This window comes from Theropithecus gelada, chromosome 15 (genome assembly GCF_003255815.1).
Source record: "Theropithecus gelada isolate Dixy chromosome 15, Tgel_1.0, whole genome shotgun sequence".
NCBI lineage: Eukaryota > Metazoa > Chordata > Mammalia > Primates > Cercopithecidae > Theropithecus > Theropithecus gelada.
Genome location: NC_037683.1, coordinates 75,027,130 through 75,044,642, shown reverse-complemented (window position 1 = coordinate 75,044,642; position 17,513 = coordinate 75,027,130). Strand labels below are relative to the sequence as shown.

Genomic DNA, 17,513 nt, shown 5'->3' with positions numbered 1-17,513 from the left:
TAAAGGCCAGGAACCCAAGACCAGCCTAGGCAACATAGGGAGACCCACCCTATTTTAAAAAAAAAAAAAAAGAGAGAGAGAGAAAGAAAATGGCGAAAAAGAAGCTCCTCCCTGTGAGACAGGGCAGGGACCCCCCTTTTTTTTTTTTTTTTTTGAGACGGAGTCTCACTCTGTCGCCCAGGCTGGAGTGCAGTGGCCGGATCTCAGCTCATAGCAAGCTCCGCCTCCCGGGTTTACGCCATTCTCCTGCCTCAGCCTCCCAAGTAGCTGGGACTACAGGCGCCCGCCACCTCCCCCGGCTAGTTTTTTTGTATTTTTTAGTAGAGACGGGGTTTCACCGTGTTAGCCAGGATGGTCTCGATCTCCTGACCTTGTGATCTGCCCTTCTCGGCCTCCCAAAGTGCTGGGATTACAGGCTTGAGCCACCGCGCCCGGCGGACCCCCTCTTAAGAGCTTGCTGAGTATCTAAGCATAGAAATAAAGCAAAGTCTTGAGTTCTTTCAAGAGAAATTACCGGCACATAGCTAGCCCTGAGAGTAAATAAGTAACTTAATAAAAAGGTAATAGTAGCTTAAAATGATAGCCAAGGAAGTTAAAATCACGGGATATTTGGTTTTCTGTAGAGACGAAAAATAACATTTTAACATAGGTCCTTCAGTTGTTTTTCAGAAACCTGGACCCCTACTGAATGGATCTGCTGGCACCTAGATCTCAGAGAAGGGGGAACTGAAGACTGAACTCTGACCACTGTTCTTTGTTGAAAATTTCTTTCTGAGGGGCCTGGAGGGAGTCACATCTACAATCCTGAGCTAACATTCTCTTCTAGGGACCCCAAAATTTAAACAAAGCTTCTCTTTCTTAACCCACTGCAAATGAGAAAAATCTTTGAATCTACCTATGACTGTAAGCCCTTATTTCAAGGTATCCTGCCTTTTTAAAAAAAATCTGGCCGGGCGCGGTGGCTCAAGCCTGTAATCCCAGCACTTTGGGAGGCCGAGACGGGCGGATCACGAGGTCAGGAGATCGAGACCATCCTGGCTAACACAGTGAAACCCCGTCTCTACTAAAAATACAAAAAACTAGCCGGGCGAGGTGGCGGGCGCCTGTAGTCCGAGCTACTCCGGAGGCTGAGGCAGGAGAATGGCGCAAACCCGGGAGGCGGAGCTTGCAGTGAGCTGAGATCCGGCCACTGCACTCTAGCCTGGGCTACACAGCAAGACTCCGTCTCAAAAAAAAAAAAAAAAAAAAAAAAAATCTTTGAATCTACCTATGACGGTAAGCCCTTATTTCAAGATATCCTGCCTTTTTAGGCCAAAACCACAGTGTAACCTCCATCTATTGATTTACAATTTTGCCTGTAACTTTGGCTTTCCTGAAATTTACCCCAGCCTTTAAAAAAAAAAAAAAAAAAGAAAAGAAAAGAAAAGAAAACTGCAAGGCATCAGCGAGGTCAGGATTTGAGCATGAGCTGCCTTGTCCTCCTTGGTGTGCATCTTTGCAAATAGATGCCTTCAGCTGGGCATGATGGCTCACACCTCTCATCCCAAGCACTTTGGGAGCCCAAGGTGGGAGGATTACTCCATCCCAAGAGTTTGAGATCGGGGCAAAATGCCAAAACCCTGCCTCTACAAAAAATTTAAAAATTAGGCCGGGCGCGGTGGCTCACGCCTGTAATCCCAGCACTTTGGGAGGCCGAGGTGGGCGGATCACGAGGTCAGGAGATCGAGACCATCCTGGCTAACATGGTGAAACCCCGTCTCTACTAAAAATGCAAAAAATTAGCCGGGCGAAGCGGCGGGCGCCTGTAGTCCCAGCTACTCGGGAGGCTGAGGCAGGAGAATGGCGTGAACCCGGGAGGCGGAGCTTGCAGTGAGCCGAGATCGCGCCACTGCACTCCAGCCTGGGCGACTAAGCGAGACTCTGTCTCAAAAAAAAAAAAAAAAAAAAAATTTAAAAATTAGCTGGGCATGATGGTGCACTTCTGTAGTCCCAGCTACTTGGGAGGCAGAGGCCGGCAGATTGCTTGAGCCCAAGAGGTTGAGGTCACAGTGAGCAATGATCATGCCACTGCACGCCAGCCTGGGAAACAGAATGAGACCCTGTCTCAAAACAAAACAAAACATTAAAAAAAAAACAAGGCCAGGTGCAGTGGCTCACACCTGCAATCCCAGCACTTTGGGAGACCAAGGTGGGCGGATCACTTGAGGCCAAGAGTTCATGACCAGCCTGGCCAACATGGCGAAACCCTGTCTCTACTAAAAGTACAAAAATTAGCTGAGAGTGGTGGCTGGCATCTCTAGTCCCAGCTACTCTGGAGGCTGAGGCAGAAGAATCACTTGAACCCAGGAGGTGAAGGTTGAAGTGAGCCAAGATCATACCACTGCACTCCAGCCTGGGCAACAGAACAAGACTCCGTCTCCAAAAATAAAATAACAAAAAAGAAATACATGCCTTCCTTTCTACTGTTGCACAACCTCACTGTGTCAGGCAGGTGAGTGGACCCCAGTTATAGCACCTGGGCGAGGGTTTTTAATATGGTAATAAGAGCCACATTTCATATCCGTCTCAGGCATCTCTGGATCCAGCTGGTTTTTGTTTTGCTGAGGCTCGGCTTCTTCCTGGAAGTTTTTGGAACAACACTCAAGTTTCAACAGTTTCAAGTGGGTATTTTTTCATACCCAAAAACCTGAAAACCCGGGGCCCTGGGTTACAATATTTCCACGTTGTATACCCAAAAACCTGAAAACCTGGGGACCCTGGGTTACAGTACTTCCTGGCAGGCGATCTTACCCACTACCGCCATCTAGTCAATTTGAACCATCTCAACTGTGAGAGCCCAACTATGAGGGCCTAAACACTCTTTCACTCCCTTTCCTGCTAGCACCCCTCAAGCTGAGAAAAATACTTAGGTCTTTAAAGCTGATTGGAAATGCCAAGTCAAAATCAAACTTGGAATATTTAAAATGGATTGAAAAATATTTCAGCATGCAGACAATTGTGAATAATGAAGCTGTTGGTAATATATGTCTTGATATCCTATACAATAAACAAATTGAATATGTACGAATGATTTTTTTTTCTTGTTTTATTAATTTTTTTTGAGACGGGAGTTTAGCTCTTGTTGCCCAGGCTGGAGTGCAATGGCACAATCTCGGCTCATTGCAACCCGGGTTCAAGCAATTCTCCTTCCTCAGCCTCCCAAGTAGCTGGGATTACAGGCGCCTGCCACCATGCCTAGCTAATTTTGTATTTTCAGTAGAGATGGAGTTTCAGCATGTTGGCCAGGCTGGTCTCGAACTCCTGATCTCAGGTGATCTGCCCACCTTGGCCTCCCAAAGTGCTGGGATTACAGGCATGAGCCACTGCACCCGGTCCTTTTTTCTTATTTTTCATTACTAACAGTTTGCCCTGACAGATGTACNTTTTTTTTTTTTTTTGAGACGGAGTCTCGCTCTGTCACCCAGGCTGGGAGTGCAGTGGCCGGATCTCAGCTCACTGCAAGCTCCGCCTCCCGGGTTTAGGCCATTCTCCGGCCTCAGCCTCCCGAGTAGCTGGGACTACAGGCGCCCGCCACCTCGCGCGGCTAGTTTTTTGTATTTCTTAATAGAGACGGGGTTTCACCGTGTTAGCCAGGATGGTCTCGATCTCCCAACCTCGTGATCCGCCCGTCTCGGCCTCCCAAAGTGCTGGGATTACAGGCTTGAGCCACCGCGCCCGGCCTATCTTGCACTTTTCAATCCTGCAGGGCAAAAAGATTATGACAGAATGACCCCCACAGCTATCCACAATCAGATGTATTAATTTTTTTTTTTTTTTTTTTTGAGACGGAGTCTGCTCTAATGCCTAGGCTGGAATGCAATGGCACCATCTCGGTTCACTGCAACCTCCGCCTCCCTGGTTGAAGCGATTCTCCTGCCTCAGCTTCCCAAGTAGCTGGGATTACAGCTGCCTGCCACCACGCCCAGCTAATGTTTGTATTTTTAGTAGAGATGGGGTTTCATCATGCTGGCCAGGCTGGTCTCGAACTCCTGACCTCAGGTGATCTGCCCGCCTCGGCCTCCCGAAGTGTTGGAATTATAGGCATGAGCCACCATGCCCAGCCAGATGTATTAATATTTATAGTTTATCTTTTTTTTTTTTTTTGAAACCGAGTTTTGCTCTTTTTGCCCAGGCTGGAGTGCAATGGCGGGATCTTGGCTCACTGCAACCTTGGCTCACGGCAACCTCTGCCTCCTGGGTTCAAGCAATTCTCCTGCCTCAGCCTTCCAAGTAGCTGGGATTATAGGCATGCTCCACCACGCCCAGATAATTTTCCTTTTTTTTTTTTTTTTTTTGATACCGAGTCTGGCTCTTTGCCCAGGCTGGAGTACAGTGGCCGGATCTCAGCTCACTGCAAGCTCCGTCTCCCGGGTTTACACCATTCTCCTGCCTCAGCCTCCTGAGTAGCTGGTACTACAGGCGCCCGCCACATCGCCTGGCTAGTTTTTTGTATTTTTTTGAGTAGAGACGGGGTTTCAACGTGTTAGCCAGGATGGTCTTGATCTCCTGACCTCGTGATCCGCCCATCTCGGCCTCCCAAAGTGCTGGGATTACAGGCTTGAGCCACCGCGCCCGGCCGATTATTTTCTATTTTTAGTGGAGACCGGGTTTCTCCATGTTGGTCAGGCTGGTCTCGAACTCCCAACCTCAGGTGATCTGCCCACCTCAGCCTCCCAAAGTGCTGGGATTACAGGCGTGAGCCACTGCCCCTGGCCTTATAGTTTATCTTCTAGTGGTCTTCGGTCCTCATTTGAAAATGTGAAAAGTGGGTACCTGAGATAATTCACCATTTTGAAGATTCATTGTTTCTTGGAACTGAAATCGATCTCAGAAGTATAACCCTGCACTACTGAGAAACTTAACCAAGGACAAATACAATCCCTTCACTCCACAGACAGCTGACATGATGGTCTGTGACCTGAAGGGTATTGAACAGTTGGAGTGTTCTGCATTCATGTGGAAGAGGCTAAAGGATGTTTGATGAAGCACTATAGGCTGCCCTGGAAGAGAACTGAAGAAGCAGCTGGAGGTGAGTGCTGCTCTGAACATAATCCAGGGCACTTTCTGCATAGTTGGTGGTTCTGTCACACTTAAAACAATGTTAATTTCTTTATTTTTATTTTTTTAGAATCAAGGTCTCTGTTGCCCAGGCTGGAGGGCAGCGGTGCAATCACAGCTCGCTGCACCCTCAACATCCCAGGCTCAGGTGATTCTCCCACTCCAGTCTTCCAAGTAGCTGGGATTACCAGTGCATGCCGCCATGCCTGGCCTTTTTCTTTTTTTTTTTCTTAATTTTAAATTAATAATTTTTTTTTCTTTTTTCTTTTTTTTTATGAGACAGAGTCTCTCTCTCTCTCTCCCGCCCAGGACAGAGGGCAGTGGCGCAATCTGGGCTCACTGCAACCTTCACCTCTCAGATTCAAGAGATTCTTGTGCCTCTGCCTCCCAAGTAGCTGGGACCACAGGCATGCGCCACCAACCTAATTTTTGTATTTTTAGTAGAGACAGGGTTTTGCCATGTTGGGCAGGCTGGTCTCGAACTCCTGGCCTCAAGCTACCTGCCCACCTCGGCCTCCCAAAGTGCTGCGATTACAGGTATGAGCCACCATGCCCGGCCCTCTTTTTTTTTTTCTTTCTTTCCTGAGACAGAGTCTCTCTCTTTTGCCTAGGCTGTAGCTCAGTGGCATGGTCTCGGCTCACTGCAACCTCCGCCTCCCAGGTTCAAGCAATTCTCCTGCCTCAGCTGCCTGAGTAGTTGGGATTACAGGTGCCTGCCACCACACCCGGCTACTTTTTTGTATTTTTAGTAGAGACTGAGCTTCACCATGTTGGCCAGGCTGGTCTCAAACTCCTGACCTTGTGATCTGCCCACCTTGGCCTGCCAAAATGCTGGGATTACAGGAGTGAGCCACTGTGCCCGGTCCATTTTTTAATTTTTGTAGACATTGGGTCTCACTATGCTGCCCTGGTTGGTCTTGAGCTCCTGGGCTCAAGCAATCCTATTGCCTTGACCTCCCAAAGATCTGGAGTTATAGGCATGAGCCTCTGTGCCTGGCCTAAAAGGAATGTTTAAATCCAATTACAAATTAGAATTTGTTTTTGTAGTTATAGAGGAACTGCTCCATGCTGGTTCCCCAACAACCTAGATATTATTACTGGACAACTCTGGTCGCCTTGACAAATTTGGCATCCAACCTGAGCCTGGTAAGGTCACAAAGACTTTTTGGAAGAAAGAGGGATGCGGGCCAGATTAAGGGCCATGATAAGACTCCCTGGGATCTTGTAGCGCATGCTCTTGTCTAAGCAGTGAATTGGGAGGATTAAGTTTCTTCCCAGTGTCCTAGTTGTTACTAGACTGTGTGGGCTGGGTTAGATGAAATGAAAAGATTTCCCAGGATCTGATAGTACATACTACCCGTCAGCGAATATTTGGAGATTTAGAGGCTGGGGTCGGTGGCTCACGCCTGTATTCCTCGCACTTTGGGAGGCTGAGGCAGGCAGATCACTTGAGCCCGGGAGTTTGACACAAGCCTGGGCAACATGGCAAAACACTATCTCTACAATTTTTTTTTTTTTTTTTTTTTGAGATGGAGTTTCGCTCTTGTTTCCCAGGCTGGAGTGCAATGGTGCGATCTCGGCTCACTGCAACCTCCGTCTCCCAGGTTGAAGCGATCCTCCTGCCTCAGCCTCCAGAGTAGCTGGGATTACAGACATGCACCACCGTGCCCAGCTAATTTTGTATTTTTAGTATTTTTATTTTTAGCCGGGTGTGGTGGTGGGCGCCTGTAATCCCAGCTACTCCGGAGGCCGAGGCAGGAGAATGGTGTGAACCCGGGAGGCGGAGCTTGCAGTGAGCCAAGATCACGCCAGTGGACTCCAGCCTGAGCAACAAGAGCAAAACTCCTCAAAAAAAAAAGAAGGAAAAAAAAAGTTTGTAGATGCTGAGCAGAAGGCAACTTAAATCTGAAAGTAAGTCCAACACTGTGCTTTCTGGTGTGGAACTGCTCCTGTCACACCCCCTGATCTCTTCCTCTCTCTTACCCTGACCTCTGTTCCGTTAAGGAAAGAAATGTCCACTCTGCTCCAGTCAACCCCACTGCTGGTGTCTTCTGCACTGCCTTGCACTCCCTGAAGAGAGCCTGGGCAACAGAGCAAGACTCCGTCTCAAAAAAAAAAAAAAAAAAAGAATGGGGACTAGGTGGATAGATTTACTACACTGAAGCCCTCCAGCAGTCTAAGAACTGACGCCTCTTACAAAGGAAAGGACTGCATGTTTCTGATGAAGCTACCATGACCTGCCAGATTTCCAACTCCTGCCAAAATTAATATTTTTGTCTGTAGTAGAAGAGGCCATACCTTTGTGGCCCTTGAAACTTACTGTATTATGTTTTATTTGGTGAACAGTTCACATACCCAAATGGTTGTAACTGATACTGCTGAATATATTGTAAGAACAGAAGTGTTAAGTATGTATAACACTTCTTTTGATTGTAAGGAATGTTCCCAGTGGGGAAATGCCATAATCAAAACAGTGATTGTGGGATGAATATTAGTATAAAGAGCTTACCTTCATGCTAATAAAACAGTACAGGATGCCAGAAGGAAGGGAGGAGAGGGGATAATATCACTATACTGATGAAGGAGCTAGAAGAAAGAGGAGTGCTTAAGGAGACTATCCAGCAGGCTGTTGAGACTGACCTCTCATTTGAAACAGTTTTAATGAGCCTTTTCATCTGCAAGTGATGGTGACTGACAGTTATGTTGACTGGAGCCTGTGGCAATAGGCAGTAAGTGCCATATGGGGTTTTGGGCACAGCATTTGCCTGACACTGCTGCCTGGTATACTCCATTTAAGCAGCAATTGTTGGCTTGTTAGTGAGTGCTTTTGGACACTTAGAAGCTAACAAAGCATCAGCAGGTATTGTTATATTCTGACATGTCCATTTTTGGATGGATCAAAAATGAAAACATCAACAAAGGAGGTAATGTTCAGCAAGCATCATTTTTTAATGGAAATGGTATATCCAAGAAAGAAGTAAACTGGATACATTACTTTTTTTTTTGAGATAGAGTCTTGCTCTGTCGCCCAGGCTAGAGTGCAATGGTGTGATCTTGGCTCACTGCAACCTCCACCTCCCAGGTTCAAGCGATTCTCTTGCCTCAGCCTCCTGAGCAGCTGGGACTACAGGCATGTGCTACCACTCCCAGTTAATTTTTGTATTCTTAGTAGAGATGGGGTTTCACCATGTTGAACAGGATGGTCTCGATCTCTTGACCTTGACCTCGTGATCCACCCACCTTGGCCTCCCAAAGTGCTAGGATTATAGGCGTGAGCCACAGCGTCTGGCCACTGGGTGTATTACTTTCTTATTGCCACTGTTACAAATTTAGTGACTTAAAATGACATAAATTTATTGTCTTGCAGTTCTGAAAGAAGTCCAAAATGAGTTTCACTGGGCCGAAATCAAGGTGTTGGCAGGACTGCACTCCCTCCAGAGGCTGTGGGGGAGGATCAATTTCCTTGTCTTTTCGAGTTTCTGGAGGCTCTCCTCATTTCTTGGGTCATGACACCTTCCTCACATTGTTTTAATCTTTTGCTTTCATCATCACATCTCCTACTTCCTCTTTTGGAGTCAAATCTCCCTATGCCTCTTTGTTTTAAAAAATCTAATGTGATCCACTTATCCTTGAGGAAGATTGAGGCCAAGGCTGTTGTGACTATGTTCCACCAGGTAGCATGTTGGAGGGATAGAGCAGTGTGTTTGGAGTTGGTGCAGAAGGGACGACCTTGACTTGTAGCAACTGAGGGTGAATACACTGGGCTCTTGCTGGAGTGCATCTAGTGTATGTGTGACTTTCTCTGTTTCTGCTCTAGTATCAGAGATTTGCCTATCAACCTTTATGATATTTTTCTGGATAGTGGTAATTGCCTTGTATAATGTTTCTTTTGTTGACTAATTATCCATCTTCTCTGTCGTATGTCACAGATTCTCTCTTTTTTATATTTATTTTTTGAGACGAGTTTTGTTCTTTTTGCCCAGGCTGGAGTGCAATGGCATCATCTTGGCTCACTACAACCTCTGTCTTCCCAGATCAGGCAATTCTCCTGCCTCAACCTCCCAAGTAGCTGGGATTACAGGCACCTGTCACCACATCTGGCTAATTTTAAAAATATTTTTAGTAGAGATGGTTTTTGTTTTTTTTTTTCCTTGAGACAGAGTCTCAATCTGTTGCCCAGGCTGGAGTGCAGTGGCACGATTCCTGCTCACTGCAACCTCCACCTCCCTGGTTCAAGCACTTCCCCTGCATCAGCCTTCCAAGTAGCTGGGATTACAGGCGCACGCCACCACACCCAGCTATTTTTTTTTGTATATTTAGTAGAGATGGGGTTTCACCATGTTGGCCAGATTGGTCTCGAACTCCTCAGGCAATTTGCCCACCTCGGCCTCCCAAAGTGCTGGGACTACAGGTGTGAACCACCGCGCCCGGCCCAGATTCTGTTTTTAAAACTGGTCAGCCCCTCAAACCAGAATAGGTTCAGAGAGACTTCCGAGATTCTCTATTTGTCTGAAGTGTAAATGTTTTGAAGGTTTTCTTGGCTGACTCAATGTAATCAAGAATCTCTAATAGTTTTGTGCCCCCCGAGACTGCTCGCTCAATCAATCCCACTGTCAGCAAGTTCTCTTTCCCTGTCCTTCTGGCCAGCTAAGTCAGTGATAACACATCTGGCTGCCAGCAGCTCAAAGCTGTCTCCTCAACCACTTTCACCAGGGAATGCTTCAAGACCACAGTGCTCTCCTGTCTTGGAAACACCTTTGCCTTCTCCGCTTCTCTTTGGTTACCATGGTCACCCTCCACACTGCTTTCCTCCACTCTTAGGCAAGTGGTCCCATCAATACCTCCTCCTCCTCTGAGGTTACCTCCCAAGGTGCCATTCATCACTGACAATCATGTTTGCACTACTAAAAGAATTGCCTTAATCCTTTTATCCACCTATGGGTTTTTGGGTTTCTTTTTTGAGATGGAGTCTTGTTCTGTCTCCCAGGCTGGAGTGCAGTGGCTCAATCTGGACTCACTGCAACCTCTGCCTCCCAGGTTCAAGCAATTCTCCTGCCTCAGCCTCATGAGTAGCTGGGATTACAGGCATGCACCACCACACCTGACTAATTTTGTATTTTTAGTAGAGACGGTATTTCGCCATGTTGGCCAGGCTGGTCTCAAACTCCTGACCTCAGATGGTCCTCCTGCCTCGGCCTCCCGAAGTGCTGGGATTATAGGTGTGAGCCACTGCGCCTAGTCCGATTCTTTATATTTGTAAAAAGCAGAATGTACTTCAATATATTCAAAATTAGACTATTATTTAGAAGTATATCAATTTGCAGCCAGGGCAGTGGCTCACACCTGTCCTTTATACGTATCAGATGGTAGTACACGGCCGAGCGTGGTGGCTCATGCCTGTAATCTCAGAACTTTGGAAGGCCCGAGGTGGGTGGATCACCTGAGGTCAGGAGTTCGAGACCAGCCTGGCCATCATGGAGAAACCCCCATCTCTACTAAAAATACAAAAATTAGCCAGGCACGTAATCCCAGCTACGTGGGAGGCTGAGGCAGGAAAATCGCTTGAACCTGGGAGGTAGAGGTTGCAGTGAGCTGAAATTGCACTCTAACCTGGGCAACAAGAGCAAAACTTCGTATCAATAAATAAATAAAAGAGAAGGTCGAGTGTGGTGAGCCGAGATCACGTCCCTGCATTCCAGCCTGGGCGACAGAGCAAGACTCCGTCTCAAAAAAAAAAAAAAAGTAATAATAATTTAATTGAGCAATGAATGATTCATGAATCGGGTAGTCCCCAGAATCACAGCAGAAATTCAGAGAGACTCCAGGGATGCCTCATGGTCAGAACAAATTTACAGACAAAAAAGAGAAGTGACTACAGAAATCAGAGGTGAGGTCCTTAAGTGGATTGGTTACAGCTCTGGGTTTGTCTTATTTGAACACAATTTGAACACTCCGCAGTGTATGAGTGGTTGAAGTGTGGTTGCTGGGATAGGCCAAGGCTAGTTTTCAATCTTGTCTACCTGTTTAGTTAGGTTGCAGTTTGACCACAAGGACTCAGATACAGAAGTACAGAGTCCTTCTCAGGCCATCTTTAGTTTGCTTTAACAATTACCCCCTTTTGGTCATTTTCTCAATTTTTAGAGATTGACCAAAACTTGAGTCATTGATGTCACTATCACCATCATAAATGTACTTATTTGGTATTGAAACTCAGTGGGAAACAGAACACTGTGGGCTTTGCAAGGTGGGAACAAGGACTCAGTAGAGGGTACCTCCTTACACTGGAACATCCTGTTTACAGGAGAAAAACAAAACCTGGTCTGTTCTAGGATCTATGTGTTTCCTTAAAGTCTTAATTTGATTATGTCACATTTAACACGAGCAACTCCATTTTTGTTTGGTTTGGTTTGTTGGGGCCTAGCGCATGAGCTCAGTCCAAAACAATGGCCTGCCATATTTTTGTTTAAAAAAATTACCCCTTTTTGGTCAGGTTCTCACTTAGGTGACAGTGTGACCAAAACTTAGGGCCTTAGCACGACTTTCTGTTACCATCATTTTGGGTTTCCGGTCTCAGTGTGTCATTTATAGGTTACGGTGTCCTCATGGTCACACATTTCTTTCAGCTCTTGTCATTCTAGTTGAACAGAGACAATTTGACATTCTAGAGATGGCTACATGTAAACATCTAAAACCTTTGGGAGAATACAGTGCACCAGGGAGACTATTATTATTACTATCAGGAGGATAATACTAACAGTTTGGAGTATGCTCTTCACCCAGGGTCCCCATAAACCAAACCACCTAAAATCAAATAGATCAACGAATGAGGCCAGGGCCGGGCATGGTGGCTCACATCTGTAATCCCAGCACTTGGCAGATCAAGGTGAGAGGATCATGAGGTCAGGAGATCAAGACCATCCTGGTTAACATGGTGAAACCCCATCTCTACTAAAAATACAAAAAATTAGCCAGGTGTGGTGGCACTCACCTGTAGTCCCAGCTACTCGGGAGGCTGAGGCAGGAGAATGGCGTGAACCTGGGGGGTGGAGCTTGCAGTAAGCCAAGATCATGCCCCTGCACTCCAGCCCAGGCGACAGAGCAAGACTCCATCTCAAAAAAAAAAAAAAAAAGAATGAGGCCAGGAGTTGTGGCTCATGCCTGTAATCCCAGCACTTTGGGAGGCCGATGTGGGTGGATCACCTGAGGTCAGGAGTTGCAGACCAGCCTCCCAAAGTACTGGGATTACAGGCGTGAGCCACCGTACCCAGCCAGAAAGGAAAATTTAAGAAGGTTAAGAAGGGGGCCGGGCGCGGTGGTTCAAGCCTGTAATCCCAGCACTTTGGGAGGCCGAGACGGGCGGATCACGAGGTCAGGAGATCGAGACCATCCTGGCTAACACGGTGAAACCCCGTCTCTACTAAAAAATACAAAAATCTAGCCGGGCAAGGTGGCGGGCGCCTGTAGTCCCAGCTACTCGGGAGGCTGAGGCAGGAGAATGGCGTAAACCTGGGAGGCGGAGCTTGCAGTGAGCTGAGATCCGGCCACTGCACTCCAGCCTGGGCGACAGAGCGAGACTCTGCCTCAAAAAAAAAAAAAAAAAAAAAAAAAAGAAGGGAAGCCAGACATTGTTCATACAGGGGAAGAGAATCAACAAATGGTAAAGGTCACACAGATATCAATCAGAAAGTACCCATTTCCTAAGCCAGGATTGAACCCGGCCCACTATTGTAAAATGGCAGAGACCAAAAGAAAGTACCACCACGTGGTGGCTGGGCATGATGGCTCATGCCTGTAATTGCAGCACTTTGGGAGGCTGAGATGAGCAGATCATTTGAGGTCAGGAGTTCGAGACCAGTCTGGCCAACATTGTGAAACCCTGTCTCTACTAAAAATACAAAAATTAGCTGGACATGGTGGCACACACCTGTAGTCCCAGCTACTGGGGAGGCTGAGGCAGGAGAATAGATTGAAACCAGGGGGCAGAGGTCACAGTAAGCTGAGATCCCACCATTGCACTCCAGCCTGAGTGACAGAGTAAGACTCCGTCTCCCAAAAAAAAAAAAAAAAAAGAAGAAAGTACCACCACATGGTTACAAGGTCACGCTCCCAAGGACATAAAAGAAGATAGAGACCTCATCCAGTTTTGTTTTATTTTCAGAGAAAGTTTGTAACTGACCAGTTTTCTGGGCTGGCTTGCCTGTTAGTTAGCTAAGACAAACCAAATTTGACAACGTTGCTCTGCTTAAAAAACAAAACTCAGGCTCGGGGACAGTTGCAGATTTAAGACTCGAAAGACAAAGTTGGGAAAACATCATGGATGCTGGCCAGACCAGCTAGGTCACAATTGCCTACAGAAAAGGGCTTATTTCTGATGGGACCATCTGAAATTGATCTGCTCATTGGCTCTTTGTTTCTGTTACAGAGACTGTTTGCATTTCTTTTTTTTTTTTTTTTTTTTTTTTTGAGACGGAGTCTCGCTCTGTCGCCCGGGCTGGAGTGCAGTGGCCGGATCTCAGCTCACTGCAAGCTCCGCCTCCCGGGTTCCCGCCATTCTCCTGCCTCAGCCTCCCGAGTAGCTGGGACTACAGGCGCCCGCCACCTCGCCCGGCTAATTTTTTTGTATTTTTTAGTAGAGACGGGGTTTCACCGTGTTAGCCAGGATGGTCTCGATCTCCTGACCTCGTGATCCGCCCGTCTCGGCCTCCCAAAGTGCTGGGATTACAGGCTTGAGCCACCGCGCCCGGCCGACTGTTTGCATTTCTAAGTAATGATTCCTGCTAAAGCTGCACACTGTGGGAGGGCACATCTCGGCAAGTGTGACCCTTCCACCCAGTACTGAGAGATCAGACTCTGGACCCTGTCTCAGGGCCATCTTACTGCTGCTGGCTTCTTGCATTTGGCTTTTGGTATTAGATGCAGTTTGCAACAGTGAACTGATACCTCGTCTCTACTTCCGTTCTCCTGGTATACATGTTACAGGAAACGGGTCCAAGTCCAGACCCCAAGAGAGGGTTGTTGGATCTCGCGCAAGAAAGAATTGAGGGCGAGTCCATAAAGTGAAAGCAAGTTTATTAAGAAAGTAAAGGAATAAAAGAATGGCTACCCCATAGACAGAACAGCCCCAAGGGCTGCTGGTTGCCCATTTTTATGGTTGTTTCTTCATGATATGCTAAACAAGGAGTGGATTATGCTTCCCCTTTTTAGACCATATAGGGTAACTTCCTGATGTTGCCATGGCATTTGTAAACTGTCATGGCGCTGGTGAGAGTGTAGCAGTGAGGACGACCAGAGGTCACATTCATTGCTATCTTGGTTTTGGTGCGTTTTAGCCGGCGTCTTTGCTGTAGCCTGTTTTATCAGCAAGGTCTTTATGACCTATATCTTGTGCTGACCTCCTATGTTATCCTGTGACTTAGGATGCGTTAACTCTCTGAGAATGCAGCCCAGTAGGTCTCAGCCTTATTTTACCAGCCCCTATTCAACATGGAGTTGGTCTGGTTCAAATGCCTCTGACACACACAACTTACTAAGGCACCTTAATTTAGTGATTAAATGCAGCTGTCCCGAGAAAGTGATTTGATCACTTCAAGGCTGCTACCTGGATAAGTGATCAGGATGAAAAAGAAGTGGAAAGTTGTGTAAACCCATTTTTTTTTTTTTTTTTTTTTTTTGAGACAGAGTTTTGCTCTTGTTGCCCAGGCTGGAGTACAATGGTGCAATCTCGGCTCACTGCAACCTCTGCCTCCTGAGTTCAAGTGATTCTCCTGCCTTAGCCTCCTGAGTAGCTGGGATTACAGGCATGCACCACTACGCCCGGCTAATTTTGTATTTTTAGTAGAGATGGGGTTTCTCCATGTTCGCTGGTCTCGAACCCCCGACCTCAGGTGATCTGCCCGCCTCAGCCTCCCCAAGTGCTGGGATTACAGGCATGAGCCACTGTGCCCGGCCCCTATTTTTTAAATGTTTAAAAATTAAAAAAATTTTTTTTAAATTTTTAATTTAAGAATTTTTTTTACTGAATAATTCTGAACATGATGTGTCTTTCTGGTTAAACTGTATTAAAATGTTTTTCTGTGAAAATGCTTTTGTGGCTGTTGCATACAACCCTTTCAGATGAAAAGTCTGGATAAGAGTAGATGATGATTTTAATGGCCGGGCGCAGTGGCTTATGCCTGTAATCCCAGCACTTTGGGAGGCCGAGGTGAGCTACTTGGGAAGGCTGAGGCAGGAGAATCGCTTGAACCCAGGAGGCGGAGGTTGCGGTGGGCCGAGATGGTGCCACTGCACTGCAGCCTGGACAACAAGAGTGAAACTCTGTCTCAAAAAAGAAAAAAAAAAAAAGAGTGGGAGATGATTTTTTAAATGTCTTGATTGTTGAATGGAACGCAACTGATTTTGTAACAATGGGGGAAAAAACAAAATCCGGGCACCTGGGGAGATGGGCTGGTGAAGGGTGTTAATGGTCTTTGTTTTTCAGAACAAAGCCTTCCCGCTTCCTGAAAGAAAACTCCATTGTGCTGCCTTTTCAAGCTGCTGTGAATGCTTTGAATTCAAACTAACTATTGAGCCTATGCTCAACCTGACCACACTGCCTAGGAGGGGGTAAGTAACCTGCCACCTGCCCTTTCCTGCAGAATGCCTACAGATGCTGTCCATACTCATGAAGCTGATGTCATAGGTAAATCAAACTGTTTGGGACTGACTGTCCCAGGTAGTGCCTCTGAAACCAAGGACTGAACTGCCTTGGTGATTTCAGTGAGAACCTAGAGTGAGAGGGCCCGTAGTGAAAGGCCGCAAATTGTTGATGGGAGACTTATGCTTGTCCTATGCGACTCCACTGGAAAAGACTCTTGGAATCTTGCAGACGTTATTCCCCATACTTTGCCCACATGCCTTTTCCCTTTGCAGACTGTGTTTTGTATCGTTTCATTGTAATAAATCTTAGTTGTGAGTATGCCTGTATGCCGAGTATTGTCAGTCCTTTTAGTGGATAATCAAACCTGGGAGCGGTCTTGGGGTCCTAAATACAGAGGTGCACTTGGCTACTACAGCTGTGCAGCTTCAAAAAAAACTACTTAAAACTATACACAGAAAAAGGAACTTTTGCTCACTGGGCAGAGTTGTGAGTTATGGTGCTTGCTCTAAAAGAGGCTTCCAAAATGTACCTTGTTTTATTTTCATTGACTGATGACATTAACCAATGAGTGGACATTATAGTCTGGTGGCTGGTTGCAGAAAAACTGGATGATCAAGTCTCAAGCTTTGTGGAGACAAACATTATGGCAACAAATTACACAAGACCCATGTCTTCCATTCATGACCCATGTGATGCCTGTGGAAAAAAGTCCTTTGAGAATAAACATCAATGGAATCAATGAACTGATTTGACCTGAGCTTCCTAGGTAAGGATCATAGCCACCTGGATACACCATTGCACAGGGCATGGCAATCCATCTACAAGTCAAGACTGGGTCTACAAATTAGCTCTAGCAATTCTAGGACATGAAGCCAAGGGAACGTACCACATGTGCCTGAACTGCTAACTACATAGTTGAGTAACAAAGGGAATGCAGGGACTCATAGTTAGGCCACCAGACCTGGCCAGTCTTGGCAAATCAGCTATGTAATTAAACCTCCTCAATCCTCTGCTCTTCCAGCTCTCCCGTGGGAAACTGGGCCACTGGAATTTGTGAGCAGCAAAGAAGAGCCAGGGAATGGGAGACTCTAACATAGAGTTTATTTTGCTGTCCAGCTAAGTTTTCTGGATTTGGGCAGTTATAGATAACGATGATAAGGATCATGAATATGAGATGACAGCTCTAAAGTGTTCCTAGTGTGGCCCACATGTCAGGCGGTGGGAGATGTTTTAGGGTGGCTCCAGTTATGTTAGGAAGAAACTGCTGAGCCACCTGGGAGCAAATCTGGGCATATGGTGTGAGCGAGACATGGGGAGGACTGGTAAAGGATGACATAATTGTCAGGGGTACTGCTCATGCCAAGCATGGCTGTGGCAGGACAGCAGCAACCTTGGCTGCTGGGGAAGACAAAAGCCAGGGAGGGACCATTGATCTCTCTCAGCTCTTGTGTGCAGACTGCTATAGCTACCTTCAGCTTGACCAGCAGGGAATCTTCATCTGAGAATTCTCAATTAGTGATTGCTCTAAATTTAACTGTTGGATCTATGTTGCCTAGAACAAATTTAAGAAAATTGTAGGCCGGGCGCGGTGGCTCAAGCCTGTAATCCCAGCACTTTGGGAGGCCGAGACGGGTGGATCACGAGGTCAGAAGATCGAGACCATCCTGGCGAACACGGTGAAACCCCGTCTCTACTAAAAAATACAAAAAACTAGCCGGGCGAGATGGCGGGCGCCTGTAGTCCCAGTTACTTGGGAGGCTGAGGCAGGAGAATGGCGTAA

At 46.7% G+C, this 17,513-nt stretch overlaps 1 protein-coding gene across 2 annotated transcripts in view; it reads left to right on the top strand.

The window, feature by feature from the left end:
• Positions 1-892: 892 nt before the first annotated feature.
• KDM4C (lysine demethylase 4C) overlaps positions 893-17,513 on the top strand; it is a 463,944-nt gene continuing 447,323 nt past the window's right edge. For both annotated transcript variants that reach the window (XM_025358671.1, XM_025358676.1), the window contains exons 1-2: positions 893-903; positions 4,934-5,068. In XM_025358671.1, coding sequence (XP_025214456.1) covers positions 5,020-5,068 — 49 coding nt within the window. In that variant the 5' untranslated portion in view covers positions 893-903; positions 4,934-5,019. The remainder of the gene's footprint in view (positions 904-4,933; positions 5,069-17,513) is intronic.